Source organism: Hippocampus zosterae, chromosome 16 (genome assembly GCF_025434085.1).
Source record: "Hippocampus zosterae strain Florida chromosome 16, ASM2543408v3, whole genome shotgun sequence".
NCBI classification, from domain to species: domain Eukaryota; kingdom Metazoa; phylum Chordata; class Actinopteri; order Syngnathiformes; family Syngnathidae; genus Hippocampus; species Hippocampus zosterae.
Window position 1 is genome coordinate 3,474,343 of NC_067466.1, and position 23,786 is coordinate 3,498,128.

The window sequence follows — 23,786 nt, forward strand, 5'->3', positions numbered from 1 at the left end:
TAGGCGAGTACCAACATTGGTATCGGGCTAATTTCAAGTTGTAGATACTCACCACCGCAGACATTTATGACCGATGTCCATTAAAATGCTTTTTCTGTAATTGTTTGTATATTTATACGATTTATATTAATGTTTTGTAGTTATTGATATGGTTTTTACACAAATTCTATAATAGGGGTGTCAAACTAATTTCACATTGTGGGCCATATACGGCCTCGGTAGATGTCAAGTGGGCGAGAGCATTAAAATTACCGTATTTTCCGCACTATAGGGCGCACCAAAAAGTCTTCAATTTTAAGCTCACCGAGCGCCTTAAAATCCTGTGCGTCTTGTGTATGGTCATTACTGTAATACATCGACTCCAAGATGGACCCTTCCTGGAGACATGCTTCCAATGTTATAACTTGCTATTAGTTCAGTGAACTGTGTCACTGCTTTATTAAATATGTTTTTGTTGCGGCTCCGAAAAAAGGAGAGTAGTGTTGTTTTTTAAAACAGTCTCAACAAATGCAGGTACGTCTCTGTCCGTCTCCATGCTTTCTTCAGTTCAACTCGAGATCAAGACCACCTCCGAAAAACGTAAACTAATGATTACGTAAATGAAACTGAAAATTGAAAATAATACATCAAAACTGAAAAGCAAGCGTGGATATCACAAAATAAATTTGATAGCCACCCCTCCAGAATTTATATTGTGATTTCATCATTTGTGAATACACAACAAAGGAATAAATAACGATGACACTTGTTGTGTTATTTTGACTTGAAGATTGGATTGGATAAACTTTATTATCAAATGTACTGTATGTGAAACATACAGCACAGATCAAATTTCTTCCCTCTCAACATAAAACAAGATGAGCCGCTGCGGGTGTCCGCGCCGCTATCAAAAGAAAAAAGATGGCGCCGCGAGAGTGGCTGCCTTTCCAGCAGCTCCTATTTATTTTGTTCTTCTACGTCATCCTCTCATAACTTTGCTGCTGTGAAGTGGGAATTTCTCCATTGTGAGGCTTTTAAAGATTTTCTTATCTGATCGTACTGTTGTAGCTACGCTAAAGGAAATGTCAATGCGTTTTTCGGAGGCGGTCATGAATGGCTCTTGAGTTGACCGGAAGGAAAGAAGACACGGAGATGGACAGAGACGCACCTGTATTTGTTGAAAAAACGAGAGCTGTGGTTGTTGTTTTATTATTATTTTTTTTTAAACGCAGACTTTATTCCTGGTTTTCACAGTATCAACAAATACAGGTACTTTCCGTCTCCATGCCTTCTCTTCCGTTCCACTCGAGAGGTGTTCATGGCTGCCTCCGAAAAACGTAAATTCTTACTTCAATGAAACCACGAAGAAAAACAAGCGAGGAAATCACAATATAAATTATGTTGGGGATATAGAATTTATTTTGTGATTTCCTCATTTTCTCTTTTGATGCATTATTTTCAATTATCGTAGTTTCTTTTAAGTACAGTAATACCGTATTTTCACGACTATAAGGCGCCATTAAAAGTCTTAAATTTTCTCCAAAATGGACAGGACGCCTTATGGTGCAGAGCGTCCTTTATATGCGCTGAGTTCCAAAATCTGACTGACAGCCGACACGCTGTTTATATAGAGAAAAGGCGGAAGTGACTGTGGCCAGGCATGCGGGAGAGAAGTCGGCCAATCAGGGAAGGGTGGGCGTGTATATATACATATATGGAGAGGGAGAGAGAGAGAGAGAGAGCGAGAGAGAGAGAGAGGGGGAGAGAGAGAGGACAGGCAAGCTAGTCCGCCAATAGTGAAGGGTGGGCGTGTAAGTGGACGCCTCAAGCCAGTACCAACACTTGGATAGAGTGTGGCAATGTGCATTGTTGCAAAACAACTCCGGTTTTGGTTTCTAAGAACCCCTGAAAATTAATTCGACAAAAAGACACGCCTAGGAAGCTCAGTTCAAACTTAAAGCCACCGGTTATGCTTTTGGCATGAGTGCCCATCTCACAGCAGCGGTGAAAAAAAAATTCAAGCAAATGAACTCTGAGCTTGCCGTTATTCCCGGAGGCTTGACTAAATAACTCCAACCGCTGGACATTGGCATCAACCGGGCGTTCAAAGTAAAGTTGCAAACGGCATGGGAACAATGGATGATCGGTGGCAAACACAACTTTACAAAGAGTGAGAGGCAGCGCTTGGCGAGTTACGCCACAATACGCAACAACGAGAGGGAACGCGGCGTTTTTGATGGATTACGGTACTTGCACAATTGTTCAATTCTTTCTACACACACACGCGCTGCCACCATGTTTCGCTCTGTTCTTTACTTTCAAATGTGGGAAAGCTTCACACGAGAGAAATGTTGACTTTGCTGTTGCTGCTCCTTCTTTCCGCTCGGCAATGCGTAGCAACTCACACTAGCATGTGATGCATTCAATGACAACTGAGATGTGCAGTCCTCTGCTTCTGATACAGAGGAATGAGGACTTTGATGGATTTCTGGGTGATGATTGATCGATAAACGTGAGAACATTGTACGATGGCTAAATAAAATACACCCGAACTCAGTTCTGCTTTCGTTGCCTTTTTAAAAACGTGTTTTTATCTTATCTGTATGTCTTGGCATGCTACCGTATGCTTCAAGCTAACGTGTTAGAGTGCGCGCATGCATGCCGTATGTTTAAGCTGGCGTATGTTTTACCACTGTAAAACTGCGGCCATTAGTACGATGCGTCCTGTGTATGTATAAAATACAGAAATGTCACCCATTAATGAGACTGCGGCCATTAGTAGTACGATGCGTCGAATAGTCGTGAAAACACGGTACATGGATCACTGAATGCTTGGAGTTGTATAAGGTAAACAGGACCCTAAGAGCCTTCATTGCGAACTCGATGAGGATGTGGAAAACCACACTTGAAGCCAATGGCAAGCCACTTACCCAAGTGTCCGTCAAATGTGGCATATACCAAGGTGATGCACTCTCCCCACTGCTGTTCTGCATAGGACTGAACCCCCTAAGCCAAGTAATCACCAAGACAGGCTATGGATACCGCCTCAGAAATGGAGCTACAATCAGTCACCTCCTCTACATGGATGACATAAAGCTGTATGCTAAGAGCGAAAGGGACATAGATTCCCTGATCCACACAACCAGGATCTACAGCAGCGACATCGGGATGTCATTCGGGCTTGAGAAATGTAGTCGGATGGTGACTAAGAGAGGAAAGGTAGTCCGCACTGAAGGGGTCTCACTCCCTGAAGGAACAATAGCAGACATTGAGGACAGCTACAAGTACCTCGGTATACCACAAGCCAATGTCAACCTCGAACTGGCAACAAGGAAAGCGGCTACGGCCAAATACCTTCAGCGAGTGAGGCAAGTCCTAAGAAGCCAGCTCAATGGCAAGAATAAGACCCGGGCAATAAACAGCTATGCCCTGCCAGTGATCAGATACCCTGCAGGAATAATAAGGTGGCCAAAGGAAGAGATTCAGACCACGGACGTTAAGACCCGAAAGCTCCTAACCATACATGGAGGGTTGCATCCCAAATCCAGCACCCTAAGACTGTACGCAAGCCGAAAGGAAGGAGGCCGGGGACTAGTAAGTGTGAGAGACACTGTCCAGGATGAAACATCCAAGCTCCATGGGTACATCAAGGAGAAGGCTCCAACGGATGACGTACTCAGAGAATGTCTCAGACACTGGGGAACATTAGATGAGGTGCTGGAAGAGGGACCATCATGGGACGATAAGCCCCTACACGGTATGTACCACCGGACCATAACTGAAGTGGCTGATCTCAAGAAGTCCTATCAGTGGCTAGAGAGGGCTGGCCTGAAGGACAGCACAGAGGCACTCATCCTGGCTGCTCAGGAGCAGGCCCTGAGCACCAGAGCCATTGAGGCCCAGATATACCACACCAGACAAGACCCAAGGTGTAGGTTGTGCAAAGAGGCACCTGAGACAATCCAACACATAACTGCAGGGTGTAAGATGCTGGCAGGGAAAGCCTAATTGGAACGCCATAACCAGGTGGCTGGCATAGTCTACCGAAACATCTGTGCGGAGTATGGACTGGAAACCCCAAGGTCAAAATGGGAAACACCTCCGAAGGTGGTGGAGAATAACAGAGCGCAGATCCTGTGGGACTTCCAGATCCAGACTGACAAGATGGTAATGGCGAACCAACCAGATATTGTGATCATAGATAAAGGGCAGAGGAAAGCCGTTGTAGTGGGTGTAGCGGTCCCAAGTGATGGAAACATCAGGAAGAAGGAACATGAGAAACTCGAGAAATACCAAGGGCTCAGAGAGGAGCTGGAGAGAGCCTGGAAGGTAAAGGTGACAGTCGTGCCTGTGGTGGTCGGAGCACTTGGGGCAGTGACCCCCAAACTAGATGAGTGGTTGCAACAGATCCCGGGAACAACATCGGACATCTCAGTCATTCCTGTGCTCCCTCGTGTCAGTATTTAAAATGGTTCTTAACTCCTCTTCTGATATATTTTTCAGTGATTTCAGAGGGGATGTAAAAAGGGGAATTGTACAAATGAAAATAATATTTTTGTTTTCATGTTTAGTATTTATTTTGGTAAAATTAGTATTTTGTTTTGCTGTTAGAGGAATCTATGAGCAAAATTGTGTCATGTTTAAAGTTTCATTTAATCTGGGCACATCTAAACATTTGGGTGCGTATCCAGCACCCCCAAATTCCTGTGCACAAAGCCGGAGGGCTGTTGAAGTCCACAATTAGCACGTCAATACGGGTGGGCGATCACGGGGGAGAGGGCTAAACTCGGTCACAAAAGGGGAATGAATAATTCAGGAACAGCGATTGAACAACAAAAGACGAGTTGAGAACACCCGTCGCGCCCGGGCGATATTGGCCATCCGCAAAGTCTGCAACATGTTAATTCGATGTAGACCAGACAGAAAAGGCGCCAATGTGCTGATGGTTCAAGTTTGAAAAACAGGTAACCAATCACTACCAGGGGCCGGACCGTGGGTGCGGTATGCAAATATCGGGGGCAGTGTTTTTCTTGTATGTTACAATAAAAGTCTGAACTGGCGGGAAGGGAGCTGGAGTGTGATCGCGGAGCAACTAACAGTCGTTCGCTCTCAGAGGTCCGCTTCCGCCGATATTGAAGACAATTTTCCTGTGTGCCGAGTCTGACATTTGCTTTTGTTAAATTAAGGGGGGAAAAGACAACTACTGTTTAACTAAGTTAATGTCTTATTTCCCTAAAAGGGCTATTTCTATTATTAAGCAGGAACAACTTAACAAAATAAGAGTTTTCTCCCACGATGAATGTGTGTTTCATTAATGAAGTTTGCACACTTACAAGTAGTGAATATTTTCTTTTTTACACATTTAATAGCACTCTTTTTAGTTTGTAAAGTGGAGACAGGGATTAAATTTTGATTTCATATGCACATGTGTAAATGTTTAAAATCCCTTTCTTTATAAATCTCGTTAATCTTTAGAGTGCATTACGGTATTTTTCAAAACTAATTACTTGTTAAAGTTTTGTGCCTTTGTACAATCAGTGGGATCAGTTGCAATGCAAATATGTGAATGATAAAAGTAAATTGCACATTTGTCCAAGGAGATCCAAGGTGCCCTTTCGCCCTTGGGTTAGCCATCCTGGGTGAGTCCCATCCCTCAGCAGCTGGTTCATTTGTGCTGCTAGGCGCTCATGAAGTGCTGTGAGTTTCTTTAGCCAGTAGTTGTGGACCATGTCTTCATATCTGAGACTCTTTCCTGTATGTCTGCCACTGTTATGGAAACTGGGTTCTGTTCAGGGAGGTTGCTGTGCTCCTCTCTCAGGGTCACCAGCCATTGTGCACTGCTGTTATGTGCAACCTCCTTCTCCCATATGCCTTTCCAGTACCTTTCAGTTTCCAGTCTGGGTGGGTCAGCTCTGTTGTTAGGACCCTGCCTCTGAGCGTACACTTTTGCAGTGTTCTGTTGCGAACCGCCTGGTTATTCGTCTGACCTCATTCTCTTTTGTATACCTCTTCCGTATCGGCCTTTTCATCACACCTCTCTGGGCCTCCGTCAATTCACTCACATCTTTCCGAGCCGCCTTGATCTTAGCCTCCAAACGTCTTTTCCATGGTGGGTAACGTATCTCATGGCTTCCCTGGTTGCTCTTATAGCCCAGAGTCTCCAGGATCACTGATGCTGAAGCGTATATCAGTGATATTTCCGTGATCGTTACGGTAGGGATCGCCCTCAGTGCTGCATTCACACTTTCCATGAGACTTTCAGGTGGTACTTAACATAGACGTTGTAATCGTTTTCTAGGTTGCCCAGCTTTCATTCTTGCCATGATCTTAGCTTTCAGGTCAGTTGCTGCCTCGCTCAGCATTTCATTCATTGGGGCTGGCCTCCCAATCTCATCATCTGCATTCATTGGGGCTTGCCTCCCAATCTCTGGTATGACCTCCTCCTCTGATCTGGCAGCCTGGGGCCCTTCACCATGGAACCTGCGTTGTACCTCATCAATCTCAAGTTGTGATGCATTTGCCGTTTGTGGATGTTGGAACACTGAGCTACTAGTTGTTGCGTGGTCAACCGTGACTGTGGGTTTTGAAGTAACCATTTAGCCCACATTCTCTCCATGTAACCCCTCTGACTAGGGTTCCTTGAGTAGTAGCATTCCAACAGAGCCATGTTATCGCATCTTGCCCATCTCCGCTTTGTTCCAGTTGCCCATTTTTCATCAAGGTGTTCTGGTTCCCCAGCACCTGACGCAGACCTTGTTTAGCCGGGCGACGTCTGAGCCGGCATGTCAGTCATTTTATTGTCTCTCATCATTGCATGAGGTAGGCATTGGCGTCAAGGATCTTGCCCAAGGACCCACACTGGATGGTGTTATGTGCTCATTTTTGCCCCAAGCGGGATTCGAACCGTCTCCCGTACGCCAAATAGCTTACCAACGTCTCCTCACGAAGACCAACAAAACATTTGCAAGTTCTGCTGCGCTCTGCTTCACTGAAACCTGGCTCAGTGACCGCCATCCAGATCCCGCGCTACATCTACCCGGCTTCCGCCTTCTCCGAGCCGACCGCGACACGGAGCTATCAGGGAAATCGAAAGGTGGTGGGATTTGCTCCTATATCAACGAAGAATGGTGCACTGATGTCACGAAGCTTGACGCACACTGCAGCCCGGACCTGGAGTCGCTGTCTTTATACTGCAAGCCATTCTACTCGCCACGTGAGTTCACCTCCTTTTTACTAGTCGGTGTTTACATTGCGCCACAAGCTAACGCTAACACGGCGATACAAACGCTAGCCGAACAAGTAAACAAACTCGAACTAAAATACCCAGAGTCACCCCTGATCATTTTAGGCGATTTTAATAGAGCACATCTTAACCGTGAACTTCCCAGATATAAGCAGCACATCGACTGTTTCACCAGAGAAGGCAACATTCTAGACCACTGCTATACAACAATCAAAAATGCATACTGATCGGTCGCCCGTGCAGCATTGGGTCTTTCTGACCACAATTTAATCCACTTAATACCTACATACAGACAGAAACTCAAATGTGTTAAACCGGTTGTTAAGACTGTGACAAAATGGACAGATGAAGCAAAGCTAGCTCTACAAGAATGCTTAGACTGCACTGATTGGGGCGTCTTTGAAACTTCAACGGGCACACTGGATGAATACACAGACACTGTAACATCCTCCATCAGTTTCTGTGAGGACATGTGTGTACCAACGAAGTCCTACCGCTCCTTCAACAATAACAAGCCATGGTTTACTCCCAAGCTCAGGCAACTCAGGAAAGAGAAAGAGGCCGCATTTAGAAGTGGAGATCGGGCACTGTACAAACATGCCCGAAACCAATTGACAAAGGAAATTAACATCGCAAAGAGAAGCTATGCAGAGAGGCTGAAAAACCAGTTCTCTGCTAACGACTCTGCATCTGTATGGAATGGCCTGAAAGCAATCACTAACTATAGAATGCCATCCCCCCAAACAGTGAACAATAAGGGTCTTGCTAATGAACTAAACATGTTTTTCTGCCGATTTGAAAAGGACACCCCCATTTCCCACACACACCCACCTCTACCAGAAACCACTCTACCTACCCCCTCCCACCCTCTTTTTCTCCACTACAGATCCACGAACAGGACGTGAGACGGCTCTTCAAGCAGCAAAAGATCAAGAAAGCTCCGGGGCCCGACAAAGTGTCCCCCTCCTGCCTGAAAGTCTGCGCTGACCAGCTGGCTCCGGTCTTCACACAAATCTTCAACAGATCCCTGCAGCTGTGTGAAGTCCCATCCTGCTTCAAACAGTCTACCATCATCCCAGTTCCCAAGAAATCGGCAACATCGGAACTGAACGACTATAGGCCTGTCGTCTGTGGTCATGAAGTCCTTTGAACGCCTTGTGCTGAACCACCTAAAGAACGTCACTGGACCCCGGCTGGACCCTCTCCAGTTCGCCTACTGGGCAAACAGGTCTGTGCAAACCTATGTTGACGGAACATAGGTCTGCACTACATCCTCAAGCACCTCGACAGCACAGGGACCGACGCAAGGATTCTGTTTGTGGATTTCAGCTCTGTGTTCAACACCATCATCCCGGAACTCCTCACCCCCAAACTACTCCACCTCGGTGTGTCCCCTACGATCTGCCAGTGGATCCTGAGCTTCCTGACGGGACGGACACAACAGGTGAGACTGGGAGCAACAACATCATCAATACGCACCACCAGCACTGGAGCCCCACAGGGATGTGTCCTCTCGCCACTGCTCTTCTCTCTCTACACAAACGATTGCACCTCAACAGATCCAGCTGTCAAACTCATAAAGTTCGCAGACGACACCACGGTCATCGGTCTCATCAAAGACGGCGACGAGTCTGCGTACCGCCAACAAGTGGAGCAGCTGGAGCTCTGGTGCGGCCGACACAACCTCGGGCCGAACACGCTCAAGACTGTAGAGATGATCGTGGACTTCAGGAAACATTCTTCTCCTCGGTTGCCCCTCACACTATCCAACTGCCCTGTGTCAACCGTCGAGACCTTCAAGTTCCTGGGAATCGCAGTCTCCCAGGACATGAAGTGGGAAGCCAACACCATCTCCATCCTGAAAAGGGCCCGGCAGCGGATGTATTTCCTGAGGCTGCTGAGGAAGCATGGCCTGCCACAAGAGGTGCTACGACAGTTCTACACGGCAGTCATCGAATCAATCCTGTGTTCTTCCATCACGGTTTGGTTTGGGGCCGCCACAAAAAAGGACAAAATCCGACTTCAACGGACAGTTAGGACGGCAGAAAAAATCGTTGGCACCGCCCTACCCACTCTTGAGGACACACTGCAAGAATCAAGACAAGGGCACGGAAAATCCTCCTGGATCCCCCGCACCCTGCCCACCACCTTTTTCAGCCACTCCCCTCAGGCAGACGCTACAGATCCATGCGCACCAAATCCAGCAGACACTTAAACAGCTTCTTCCCTCTAGCCATTAACTCCTTAAACAGTCACTGACATAGTCACTCTTATTGCACCACAAAATGGTACTACAATACTACTGGTTACTCTAAAATGGTTCAATGATTTTGTTGTTTACGATGTTCCTTGTGCAGCGTGTTATACCGGAGACAAATTCCTTGTGTGTTCTACATACTTGGCCAATAAAGATGATTCTGATTCTGAGCTATCTAGCCGCTGGATATATATATATAAGTATATATATACAACTGTATATATATACACCTGTACATATATGTTATATTACCAACTCAGGAGAGTGCTAATACAGTGGTACCTCTACTTACGAAATTAATTGGTTTTAGAAGAAAATTCTCTACGAGAAAATGTAAGTCGAGACTCGTTTATCATATAAATGCTCTAATCTGTTACAAGTCCCCCCCCCCCCCCGCCCCCCCAAAATCAGACAAAAATGTTTTCTAAAGGACAAAAATGCATCAAAATATGTGACAAATACATGTTCAAATGACATTATTGCACAATAAATGATAGCTGGGCATAATGTAAAAAACAGAATGGATTAAAGAATAAAAATGATGGTCAGTTTTTCTTATAACTGCGTCCTCATCGTTTTTGCCCTCTTTAGTTCATGTTCTCTCTCAGAAGTGGTTTTTGTAAAGAACTGATCCAATGACGTTTGCTTTTGTCGGCTTTTAATAATCCTACGAATATGTCCAAAACAAACATCAACAAAGTGAGCGCTCGCCCAACTGGTGAACACTTTTCTGGGTGATTCCCATTTACGTAAAACTTTCGGAACCCCTCATGGCCCGAGGGGCGAAGGATGAGGACGCTGCATTGACACATTCTATCTTTCTATAAAGACGCGTACGGTAGAGGTCCCTCTTAGCTAATCGGTCTGAGTAGTGTAGGTCTAAGTATGTATAAGTAGCGTTCAGGAAACTTGGAGCTGCGACTAGCAGCCCATACTGTATTCGAATTTACCTTTCGTATGTTTAATTTTTTTTCGTAACAAGGCATTGTTACGAAAGGTGAGGCATTTTGTCACTTAAAAAAATTGTATGATGAGACGCTTGTAATTAGAGGTACAACTGTGCATGACATCAAATTTCTTCTTCTTTATGTATGTGCCACCCAGTGTTCAGACAGAGATACCACAGTTTAATTAAACGGTGATAAACTCGTGTTGCCAAAACTCTGGATTTGTTCACCCCAATTACAACGATTTCCAAGTTTTACATTTGAAAAAAAAAGTACTTCGAGTTTAAAGAACAATATAAAACTGCGTGTCTCAACCACAAAATGTTTTCAGTATCATTTTTGAAAAACATCTGCCAAAGTTGACAGGATGCTCAGTCCAACTCTGCAGCAAGTTTTGGCTTCCTGTGAATTATCGAAAAATAATTTCAACATATATATGTATATATTTCTAGATTGCTGCAGGTTTTTAAACATTTTTACCTCATTTTTTGCTCTGCCAATGGGAGTGGAAGGACAATCTTGTTAGATGCATTATCAGGAAACTGGCAAAATATTTACATATTTACCCATAAAATTTGTTATTGCTGCAGCATGCCTCCATCTATGTATTGATCTGTCTGTCTGTCTGTATGTCTGTCTATCTGTGTCAGTTTATCTGTCTGTACATCCATCCATCCATCCATCTTCTGACAAGCTTATCCTCATGCATTTAAAAAAATCGCCTTTCTGTACCATACACAGGAAAATATGCTGTACTTTATTGACTTACATTTATGGTCATTTTCATCTAATTACTACAAATGTTTGACTGGGCGATCATTCAAGTAATGAACGGTTTGCCCACAAACACATTACGAGCAAATCCACAAGCACTCCTGTTAGGCGTTAAATATTGTCGTCTCCATCTACACGGTTCATTATCTGAAAACACTTGAGCAACGCCGACGAATGCATCCCGTAGCAGAATAATGGCATGTGACTGAAGGACGAGGATTGATGACAGTGAGCATTTAGTAGCATACTTTCGCGACTGTCAAGGAGAGTCTTTCATGCATCAGTTCTGGGTCATGGTGGGCTTGTTAGACTTGGCTTTTTTGAACTGCTGCTCATTCACAAGAGTCACCATTCCCTTTTCACTGTGATTGCCATCATCATCAAGGATGGTGACATTTTTTGTCTTGTGTTTTGCTCCAAATATACTCTGGTTGAGCATCAGCTGTCTCGGCCTCCAGTTGCAATTCTGCGGTGGACAGTTTGGCTCCCCTGTCTTACGCTTGTTGAGGAATGTGAGCTGTCAATTTGCTCTTGGCCCTCCTTGGTTACAGGTTCTTTTATCTCTCTATAAGGTGGAAGAAGACCCAACACAACGTAGTCTTTTCTTCAGTTTATCACAACGCAACACGAATAGATTCGGGCTCCTGTGAGTCTCAGATTTACAGTCTCAGAAGCCCCGAAGAAACACATTCATGAGATTATATAGAGACGAAATGATAATGAGAGGCGGGGAGGTACGCCTCTCCTGCAAATCCCGAAACAAAGAAAGTAACATGTCATCTGACCCGGTGTGGCCGGAGGAAGCCAGGGGCGGTGAGGTGAGACCAGACCACCACTACCCCCCATTTGGTGCGATGGCAGGAACACAGACACCTGAGATAACAGCTCCTCTAAAACATGTCCCGTGGGGGGGGGGGGGGGGGGGGAAGAAGTGGTGGGGGTCGAGGGCACTAAAGTTGATTGTAATAACAGTGAACAGGAAATACCTTCAACCGAATTGTACATTGTTTCTTTCAGTGTCTGAACAAACACAACCAACAGGAAGGAACAACGCCATAACCAAGTAAAAAGCAGAGATAAGGAAGATCAAGCAAAGTTCGATCTTGATATGATGACAAAGTATAGACCACTGCTGCTGGTCACAGATCTTGAGATTAGGGTTCCTCTTTGAGGGCCCTTGAGAGCCTTCAGGGACTTTTATGAGGTGGTGGAGGCAAGAAACCCCTTGGGGGGCTGTTAATTAACCAAAGGGAAATAGGCTCTAAACTTCACAGTACATTCTTTGTTTTAAGTACTACAGCAGATGTTCAGGACAGAGACAAGTATCAATAGTTCTCTTAGCAAGATGAAATTCCTCAACAATGTTCTACTACTACTTCTAGCGGAATAATTCCTTAACACGCTCCATGATCCCCAACTTCTTCTTTTCTCCTCCCTTCACATTGGCTGATCATTGATCTCCCGCAGTGCTGCCATCTTAAGGTGGGGAAAGAATTGCCTCCAGCCCATTACATTTAAAATAAAATCGTTTGACGAATACATTAGTCAAAGGCAGTGGGTGTAACTATTTTGTAAGATGAATGTAGACATCAAAGGAAGGCAGAGTGAAGGAAAATTCTTTATTGTGATATTTATGTATTTCTTTAACATGATCTGTCATTGATTTAAAAAAGTCAATCAAAAGTAGGCGGACCGGTGGTCGACTCGTTAGCGTGTCAGCCCAGTGTCGAGGTGCAGGGTTCGATTCCAGCTCCGGCCTTCATGTGTGGAGTTTGCATGTTCTGCCCGTGCATGGGTTTTCTAAGGGTACGCCTGCTTCCTCTCACATTCTAAAAACATACATGGCAGGTTAATGGAACACTCTAAATTGTCGCTGAGTGTGAGCATGGATGGTTGTTTGTCAATTGGCTGGCAACCAATTTAGAGTGTACCCCACCTACTGCCCTAAGACAGCTGGGAGAGGCTCCAGCACACCCCGCGACCCTTGTGAAGATAGGCGGATCGGAAGATGGATGGCTGGATAAAAAGTACTTGTGGTATCATTACTTAGAATCATATTGTCATTACATATCATTACATAGAATTGCGAGTTTGTTTATTGAACATAAAACATATACAGTAATAGTTTGACAGAAAATAAGGTAGATAAAAAAGTAAAAAGAAAGAAATCGGTCTTCATTCAACACAGTTATTATATTCAAGGGAGTAGGAACAAGTAAAAAACATATCTAGTCCTACCACGTTATGTGTTTATATCTACTAAATCATATTCACTCACACAGAATCATATTATACTCAAGAGTTCAGTACTTGCACTGGTTTTCGTCTGGACATTATTTCGTATTGGACATTCTTCCTCATGATGTATTAATCATCATCATCTTTCTTCTTTCTACATACATTCTTGCTGCTGGAGGCTGTAAATTTCCCCAGTGTGGGACGAATAAAGGATATCTTATCTTATTAAATAATTTTCCGCACACACTCCATTGTGACCAGGGCCAGGTGTCCCAAGGTCGGTGTGAAGGCCTACCAGGGGAAGGGCAAGAGGACGCAAATGAACAGCGAGCTCGTCGACCGATGAATGCCTTTCTTCTCTTTTGCAAACGCCATCGCTCCCTCGTACGACATGAACATCCTCGTTTGGACAACCGAGGGGCCACCAAGATCCTGGCTGACTGGTGGGCTGCGTTAGAGCCTGCAGAAAAGTTGAAATACACTGATATGGCCAAGGAGGTGAGAACTGCCTGTTCCACAAATACAAGCATAAATGATGAATTGATACACATTTGCTTTTTTTCTGGGAGGCTTTTGTTTTGTGTTCGTTTAATCTTTTTTGATGGTCTACAAAGTTACTTTGTTTTGCAATTTCTTCCTGTCATTTCAGTACAAGGAGGCATTTATGAAGGCACACCCAGAATATAAATGGTGTCCTACCACCAGCAAACCAGTTAAGAGACCATCCTGTCAGACAGTTTGTAGCTCACGCAAAAAAGTGTGGTCCTTCGCTTCAAATATATCCAAGGACTCGCCTGCTGCCAAAAAAAGGCCCAAAACTGATGTCCCACAATTGAACTTTGCCATGGCCGGTACGTATAAACAACACGAAAAGGATTTGTGTGTGTGTGTGTGTGTGTGTGTGTGTGTGTGTGTGCGCGTGTGTGTGTGTGTGTGCGCGTGTGTGTGTGTGTGTGTGTGTGTGTGTGTGTGTGTGTGTGCGCGTCTGCGCGTGTGTGTGTGAGTGTAAGCATTTCTATGACTGTCATTATCAGATCCAACTAAAATGGGTGGCCTCAGTATGCTGCTGTTAGCTGGAGAACATGCCCTCACAAACCGAGAGGTAAGTTATTGTTTTAAGTCACCTGGGAGTCATAAATGTTTCTTAACAATATGTAACAAATACATATTACAATTCAATTATTGCACAAAAACGAGAGTTGTGCATAATGTAAAAAACAAAGAATAAAGAATATAAATGATATAAATTTAACTTTTAGCTACCGTATTTTCACGACTATTCGATGCACCGTACGGTTGGGCGCAGTCTCATTAACGGGTGACATTTCTGTATTTTACATATAGACAAACCGCATTGTCTTAATGGGCACAGTTTTACAGTGGTAAAACATACGCCAGCTTAAACATACGGCATGCATGCGCGCACACTAACACGTTAGCTTGAAGCATACGGTAGCATGCCAAGACATACAGATAAGCTAAAAACACGTTTTTAAAAAGGTAACGAAAGCAGAACTGAGTTCGGGTGTATTTTATTTAGCCATCGTACAATGTTCTCACGTTTTTCGATCAATCGTCACCCAGAAATCCATCAAAGTCCTCATCCTCTGTATCAGAAGCAGAGGACTGCACATCCCAGTTGTCATTGAACGCATCACATGCTAAAGTGTGAGTTGCTACGCATTGCCGAGCGGAAAGAAGGAGCAGCAACAGCAAAGTCAAAATTTCTCTCGTGTGAAGCTTTCCCACATTTGAAAGTAAAGAACAGAGCGAAACATGGTGGCAGCGCATGGGTGTGTAGAAAGAATTGAACAATTGTGCAAGTATCAAAAACACCACGTTCCCTCTCGTTGTTGCGTATTGTGGCGTAACTCGCCCAGCGCTGCCTCTCACTCTTTGTAAAGTTGTGTTTGCCATCGATCATCCATTGTTCCCATGCCGTTCGCAACTTTACTTTGAACGCCCGGTTGATGCCGATGTCCAGTGGTTGGAGTTCTTTAGTCAAGCCTCCGGGAATAACGGCAAGCTCAGAGTTCATTTGCTTGACTTGGTTTTTCACCGCTGCTGTGAGATGGGCACGCATGCCAAAAGCATAACCGATGGCTTGAAGTTTGAACTGAGCTTCATAGGCGTGTCTCTTTGTCGAATTTATTTTCGGGGGTTCTTAGAAACCAAAACCGGAGTTGTTTTGAAACAATGCACATTGCCACACTCTATGCAGGTGTTGGTACCTGCTTGAGGCGTCCCTTTAGCGTCCACTTACACGCCCACCCTTCACCCATTGGCGGACTGCTCCCCAGCCTGTCCTCTCTCTCTCCCTCTCCATATATGTACATATACACGCCCACCCTTCCCTGATTGGCCGACTTCTTTCCCGCATGCCTGGCCACAGTCACTTCCGCCTTTTCTCTATATAAACAGCGTGTCGGCTGTCAGTCAGATTTTGGAACTCAGCGCATACAAAAGACGCTCCTCACCATAAAGCGTCCTGTCCATTTTGGAGAAAATTTAAGACTTTTAATGGCGCCTTATAGTCATGAAAATACGGTACATTCTCATCGTTTTTTGGCATCTTTAGTCGATGTTCTCTCTAAGAAGTGTTTTTTGCCTTATTCAAGAACGTTTGCTTTTGTCGGCTTTGAACAATCCTTTGAAAATGTCCAAGGCAAACATTAGCATAGACACCGATCTATCTGTCTATCTATCGACACACATAGACTCCTACGGTCAGAGGTCCCTCTTAGCCAATGGGATGCCAGGGTGATGCTCGGTAATAGCCAATGTTAGAGCAGCTATAAGAGTAGCAGGCCAGATTTTATTTCTCTCCCGAAACAGTGCCTTCTCCCGCTTGGTGTACCTTAGCCTTCTCCACTATGTGCAATCTCTGTACACAGCTTGTAATGGAGGCTCTCGCTGGCAATCAGTAGTGGAGTCGTTCGATACAATGCGAATGATTTCAGCTTGACATTAGTCAAAGGCAGTGGGTGTAACTATTTTGTTTGATGAAATCAAACAGCGAGCTGTGGACAATGTTGACAGGCTTGCATGCAGTAGCCATACATTTAGCTATGGCTTCAGCAAATATGTTCTTTGTCGTGTTATCCATTTTCTTCGCTTTGAAATGATCCATAGCTGTCTGTGTTCGACGAGGGGGCAGAGTACTCATAAGCTGTGTGCTTGGTCATTAAGTGGTATTTCAGACTCGACGGGCAATGATCATAGCTCAATTTATGACTGCAAAACATCCAGGTAACTTTGCTCTTGTCAGTGGACCTATCTGGCAACTTTTTAAAAGTAAACTTTCCATTCATAAACTCTTTAAATGTCAGTTTTCGGTGTCTCGCGCTGCCGTGGCTGGCAAAACAGACATGGGCGTGGACTTCTGCAGCGCGTTGTTTTGTTTCCGGTTTATTTAAAGAGCAACGTAAAATCCTCAGTGAGGTGTGCCGTGTTAATCTTGCGATAAAATATTTTATCGTAGTTTATAGCTGGCCAGGCAGCTGCTCTGTACAGATCATCGAAATGTCACTAGAGGAGGATAAGGAAACGAGCCGGCGCACTTGTCAAGCAACATCAGCGTGGATTTCATACCCCACTCCCATTCATACATTTAGCTAATCTACGTTCTCTGCCAAACAAGATGGATGAACTTCTTCTCACAAAGACCAACAAAACCTTTGCACCTTCTGCCGCGCTCTACTTGACCGAAACCTGGCTTAGCGACCACCTCCAGACACCACGCTTCACCTACCTGACTTCCGTCTCCACCGAGTGGACCGCGACACAGACATATCAGGGAACTCAAAATGTGGTGGAATATGCTTCTATATCAATGAGAAATGGTGCACAGATGTCACGACGCTCAACACACCTGCAGCTCGGACTTGAAGTCTCTGTTCCTAAACTGTCAGCCATTACACTCACCACGTCTGTTCTCCTCTTTCATACTCATGGGTGTTTATGACAAACGAACGCGAACACAGCGCTACAAACGCTGGCTGACCAAGTACAAAAACTCAGGCTAAGGTTGCTCCCTCCTGCCTGAAAGTATTGAGGTGATCAGCTGGATCCGGTCTTTATACAGATCTACAACGGACTAAGTTGGGCCAGTGCTCAAGTCACCTTCCAGACCATATGATGTCCAGAGATCAGTTGGCTTCAAGGTTCCTGAGCTGAAAGGAACTAACTTTTTGGGTTGTTTTTTTTTTCACGGTTTGAATGCAGTTTGTTTTACTAGCCAAGGAGGAGTTTGTCTAGGGCTGTGGGGACGTTGGTTTCCACTGCTTCGAACGTACTCTTGGGATTTTACACAGAGACGTACTCTTGGGATTTTACACAGAGACAGACCTGGTAGCGTAAATGAAACATTCAGTCCTTTAGTCTGTTGGCTGGCCATTGGTGAAAATGTTACACAGCAAGGGGCCCAGGACTCAACCTTAAAGTAGGCCATTTTGTAGAACTCACCTCAACAGCTTTGCTTGTAGTTTAATACAACAAAGAAGCTCCTTTCCTTCAGAAGTACTCCAATAAGGTCTGCAAGTGCCAGATCTGTTGTTATCTCCTAGATCTTTTTCAGAAGAAAGTGATGGTTCCGGGTCATATGTTGCAGACAGATCAACAAAGACAGTAACTGTTGATGCTGATGTTGAATTCTTTAGGTGAGAATGGCTTTGTCAATTTGGTGGTGCGGGAGTGTTTTAGTCGGTGCTGTGGAAGTGGAGTGTTTTTGTCGGTCTACCTTTAGTATTTTCTCTTTTTGGTGGATTGTCTATTGAGTAGCAGCTGTTGTGCAACATTAGAGGCTGTGATTGTAAAATGTTACTGGATTGGGGCTGAAGGATCGTTCCAGATTTTTCAGATTAGGCTCCATTACTTTTTTGCTGTTTGCTTTCATGTCATTTCTGATGGGGTTGTTCGGTTAGGGAGGTCATGAGCTCCTCACCTGCTTTAATGGTGCTCTCAGCAAAGGTCTTCTGATATGACTTTTCCACCCCCCAAAAACCCAACTGTTCTTAGTTGGTGCTTAACAAATTCTTACAAAGAACGTGTTCAGTTTTCCACCTGCAAAGAGCCAAGTCAGTACGCCGTTGTAAAGTGTCCAAACGTCACTGCTTATGTCGATGTTTACCCAAGAGTGCCTGTGCTATTAATCATAATAATAATATAATAATAATACGCTGTAAACATCTGCAAGGTAATCTAGCATATCATCGATTATACAGTACTTGTATGTAGTATATAACAGTCAGGGAAATGCAATCAAGTTTCAAAATAAAAATGCCTATTGGAAGCGCTGAGTGCCCATCTGTGACTCACAGATGGGTTTACCCCACATTTAGACAGCCAAAGATACTTTTTCTTTCTTTTTTTTCTTTTTTGCTTTCGTTGTTGTGGATGACCCAAGAAAAATTGTCCAATCTAAGCAGGAAGACAATAAGAGCAATTTTGAGGTGTTGCTGGTGCGCCATAGCAAGTAATAAACTTTGGGTGTTAGGATATCCACTTAGAACATGCGCTGCGACATCTAGTTAAGAAACAGTGAATATTTTTATTAATATTCAATTGCATTATCATTCTTACAGTTTGATGGAATCATACATTAAAAGATCAAATATTGAAACCATAATTTATTTACGATTATGATTGTAGAATAATGATTATTGTGGGCAGTTGAACAATTTACAGATTTTTTTTCATTCTTTGACATAACATAGTATAATAACTGCCCCCTGTCACGTTTGCAAGGTGTTGGTGGACCCCAGAAAGCAGGCAGGAGAGAGGAGCAGGGTGTATTTGAAGAAGTGTATTGATAAAACACAGAAAACTAAATCCTAAACAAACAAAGTCCAAAGTAGCAACAAAAATCATGACTGAAGATACAACATAACAGCAACCAAAACATCCATCCATCCATCCATCCATCTTCTACCGCTTATCCGGGGCCGGGTCGCGGGGGCAACAGCTTTAGCAGGGAAGCCCAGACTTCCCTCTCCCTAGCTACTTCTTCCAGCTCTCCCCGGGGGATCCCGAGGCGTTCCCAGGCCAGCTGGGTGACATAGTCTCTCCACCGTGTCCTGGGTCTTCCTCTGGGTCTCCTCCCGGTGGGACATGCCCGGAACACCTCACCAGGGAGGCGTTCAGGAGGCATCCGAATAAGATGCCCAAGCCACCTCATCTGGCTCCGCTCAATGTGGAGGAGAAGCGGCTCGACTCGGAGCCCCTCCCGGATGACCGAGCTTCTCACCTTATCTCTAAGGGAGAGCCCGGACACCCTGATCTCGTTCTTTCGGTCACAACCCATAGCTCGTGACCATAGATGAGGGTTGGAACGTAGATCTACCGGTAAATTGAGAGCTTCGCCCTTTGGCTCAGCTCCTTCTTCACCACGACAGACCGATACAACGTCCGCATCACAGCAGACGCTGCACCGATCCGCCTGTCGATCTCTCGCTCCCTCCTGCCCTCGCTCGTGAACAAGACCCCAAGATACTTGAACTCCTCCACTTGGGGCAAGATCTCCCCCCCAACCTGGAGGGGGCATTCCACCCTTTTCCGACTGAGGACCATGGTTTCAGATTTGGAGGTGCTGATTTTCATCCCAACCGCTTCACACTCGGCTGCGAAACGCTCCAGTGAGAGTTGGCGCGGACGCTCAGCTTTTCTGCATGATGATTTAATGATCTGTCTGAGGCTGAATCTCTTTTTGATTGACAGCAAAATGAGCCAATCACCGATCTTTTGGTGAAGGCATCCGTGGGAGCATTTTTCAATTCTTATTCTGTTCTGAGTTGAACTGGAGACTTCTTCTAATAATCTTAGTGACACTCTCTTTGTTGAAAACGACTAGCAACAGATTAATATTTTATTTCTAATGTGTTTTGTTGTAGTTGCTTGTGTTAGCAGACTGACTTATATCACCACAGTTAAGTCCCTGGAAAAGTCGCCTTGTTGGTATGTGTCAGAGATTTCCGAAACTTTAAACATGATACAATTTTGTTCGTAGATTTCTCTATCGGTATGACAGGGTCACAGATCATTTTCTTGAAAAGGAATGGAGAGTAGAATTCACATATAAATAAACAGACACATTTTATAATATAGGCAGAAATTGAGCTTCCCCTCCTTGACAGACCAGCATCCGCCACTGATTTGGTAGCACTGCCGTACTGCCTTTGATGATTTGATGCATGTTCAGTCATTATTTATTTATTTATTTATTTAATGTTTCCGGTGTTTGGGAAGGGATCAAGTAAAAATAATTCTGTGCTAATTGATAAGGTAGGTGTCCATACACCCTCTCCCACGTTATCCAGCCAGGGTTGATCAGGTCCTGACTCCACAGTTCCTTCCTCGCCTAGCCACAGTCACCTTGAAGCATTTTCTGCTTGTTCAGTGCTGTGCCTGATAGCCTGCCTTTTGTGGGGACATGTAATGCCCCAGAGATTGTAGGCTTTGCAGAGGGTGTGACCAGCAAATCCTCTACAGTCAACTTCAAAAGGCAGGCACCAAGTCTTGACACCTGTCTATGGCAATTCACCAGCTCAGTCTACTTGGCTCGCTTCTGCTCAGTCGCCTCTTCCACCTGAGAACATGAGACAGTGAGCTCCAGTATGACCAATTGTGTTCCTTCTGACAGGAGGGCCACGTCTGCTATCAAAGAGGTTATTGTAATCGTGATGTATTTTGTTTGCATTTTAATAATTTAATGGGGTGTAGCTGAAAACATACACATTTAAGCTACAGAGGTTAATTCACTAACTAGAAAGTGACTATTATTGTCATCATAATACTAAATATAGACAACAGTAGCATCCGCAAGACAAGTGACATTCGGAAAAGAGGGACCTAAAACATGTTTTCTTATATTAGCAGTCATCGGGATCTGCGGCGCATGACAGAAAATCGTGCAGACGATCTGCTCTCTTTCAGCTTGCTGAGGTAAGTATTGTCTTTTCACATACCTGTGATTCAAGTCGTTTTGAAGTCATATTTTTATTTTCAAAAGTCTTTTTCTTGTACTGTATGCAATTTTAGTCTTTTTTATTTTGTTTCTTTGCTTTGCTTTGCTTTTTACCTCTCTAACTATGTACCTGCTTTCAATGTTGCACTTGAAATTATAGTATATGAAGCATATGAAGTTTGTGTATAAAATGTCATAAATCAGTTAAAAAATGGTTTTAACTGACTTGGTACTGGTAAATGTCTGAACAATGTGAAAAAGTTGTTCTTTTTAAGCCCCCTATATAATACCACCTCCCCCCCTCGATTTGGGATCGTGTTAAAAAGAGGGCTGCTGACGTGAATTGACACTATGCACATACAGTATGTGGTTAATGCTTCATAGTTCCAGTAAAGCAAGAAATTACTGACAAACGTTTTTGTTTCTGTTTAGATGTGTTTATCAACTGAAGCTGAGAAAATGGACACAGTCGTATCTCCGCAAGGAACCACCTCGTCTTCATCGTCTTTCCAAAAAACTACATCAAATAGTCTTCAGGTGAAGGAGGAGACCCTGGATAATTTTAGTTGCCCCCTGACCTCTGAGACATTTTTACCTTCTCCCACTTCAGTCACTTGTCCTGACACAATTTCCTTTGAAGTTGAATGTCAAAATCAATGTGTCAAAAAGAAAAATGGACAGAAAGAGTGGTTCATGTTAAATAACATTGATGAAAGCCTGCCTTCATCAAAGCAATTTCAAGAAAAGATTAAACCTGTCGAATCAAATGGCGATGTTAGCTTTGGAATTGAGACATTGGCTGAAAATGTCTGGATGGATTCAGAGATACCCACGGTGAAAATCCGAGATGTTTCAAGTGACTATGAGTCTTGTCCACCCAAAAACAAGACAAAGCCCAAAAATAAGACTATTGTTAAAGACAAAGAACTAGTTGACCACAGTGGCAAATATGCGCTGCCCAGTGTCTCTAAGGTGGAAATAAAAGAAGAGATGAGCCCTACGACAGAAATAGAGGAAACGGGTAGAGAAAGCAAGGAAATTAAGGACAACATGGAGGGATGCCAAAAAGTTCCCGGCAGGTCTTCACTTATGATGCTGAAAGAAGATGACAATAGGATGGAAAGCCCAAGTGAAGTAGAGTCCAGTACAGAGGTCCGTGGTGCAAGAAAATCCGAGAGAAGCTGTAAAGGCGCCTTGTACAAGACCCTTGTTTCTGAAGGAATGCTGACCTCGTTGAGAGCCAATATTGACCGCGGTACTTCTTGTTTGACCAATACATATCCAAAATGTTCACAATTAGTCTTATGAACAACGTTGATAATATTCTGGTCTTATGTCTAGGTAAACGAAGCGGCTTTCGTACTTCTGATTATGAAGCAAACTGGGGTGAGGATAGCTGGATGCTTTCTCAGATATCATCTAATAGCAAGAGGCTAAAAAAGTCTAAGTCCAAAGATGATTCTTCACAAGGGTGAGTCACAGCTCTCAAATAATTCATGTTAACAGAACTTAAACTAAAAGCAGCAAAGGCTATTTCAAAAGCCACACACTTGAGTTGCTATCCTGCAGGACTCTAGAACTCGAGTCTGGACTCAACAATTGTTTTTTGTCTCAGACTTGACTTGGACTCAGCCACTGGATTCTCAAACTGTTTTTATCGACTCGACTCAGTCCAACAGTTTTTATTCCTGAAAATCAATATCCTCTTTCAAAAGAAACTTGAAATTGTTGTTCATGTAATCAAAATTGGTTGGGTAACTGATTGGTTACCCTGACCGCGAGCACCAAAGTTTATTGTTCATTTAGGCCAGGGGTGCCCAAACTTTTTGGACCGAAGATCTACTTTTCGACCAACCAGCTACCCGTGATCGACCCATTACTGTGCATGCGCGCATATGCACACACACATGCCATGATGAGCAACAGCCATAACGGTCCCCAAGATGAACGAAACAGAAAACAAAAGCAGACACAAGAGCTTATGAGTTTGTGAAAATGATTACGTGCCTACCTTAGTGGGATACCTGACGCGGAAGCATGTGACACACTTGTACAGCCTCTTAACTATCGTAGCTCACACACCGTTTTAAAACGCTTCTCTCTGCCCTACAGAATGCATTCTTTGCATTCAGTGCCATTGGTGAAATGTACGCGAAAAAAAACTGACTGATCGTAATACTAATAATAGTAATAATAATAATAATAAAAGCTCTATCGTAACAGCTCTGATCGCAAGCTGCAATTGCAGACTGCAAAGCGTTAACAACTTCCGGTGACGCAAGTCACCCGCCACCGTAAGTTCAAGGTGATCTGCTTTATTATGTTTTAATTTAATTATAAAATACTTTTTGTCAAAGTGAGAGTGATAGGATTATTAGGGTGCAGTGT

General features: G+C 44.1%; 1 protein-coding gene across 3 annotated transcripts in view; it reads left to right on the forward strand.

Moving 5' to 3' along the window:
• Positions 1 to 23,786, forward strand: part of LOC127587785 (HMG box transcription factor BBX) — a 64,726-nt gene that overhangs the window by 16,930 nt on the left and 24,010 nt on the right. For all 3 annotated transcript variants that reach the window (XM_052046243.1, XM_052046244.1, XM_052046245.1), the window contains exons 4-9: positions 13,700 to 13,936; positions 14,088 to 14,289; positions 14,473 to 14,540; positions 21,308 to 21,376; positions 21,831 to 22,653; positions 22,740 to 22,869. In XM_052046243.1, the coding sequence (XP_051902203.1) occupies positions 13,700 to 13,936; positions 14,088 to 14,289; positions 14,473 to 14,540; positions 21,308 to 21,376; positions 21,831 to 22,653; positions 22,740 to 22,869 (1,529 nt within the window). The remainder of the gene's footprint in view (positions 1 to 13,699; positions 13,937 to 14,087; positions 14,290 to 14,472; positions 14,541 to 21,307; positions 21,377 to 21,830; positions 22,654 to 22,739; positions 22,870 to 23,786) is intronic.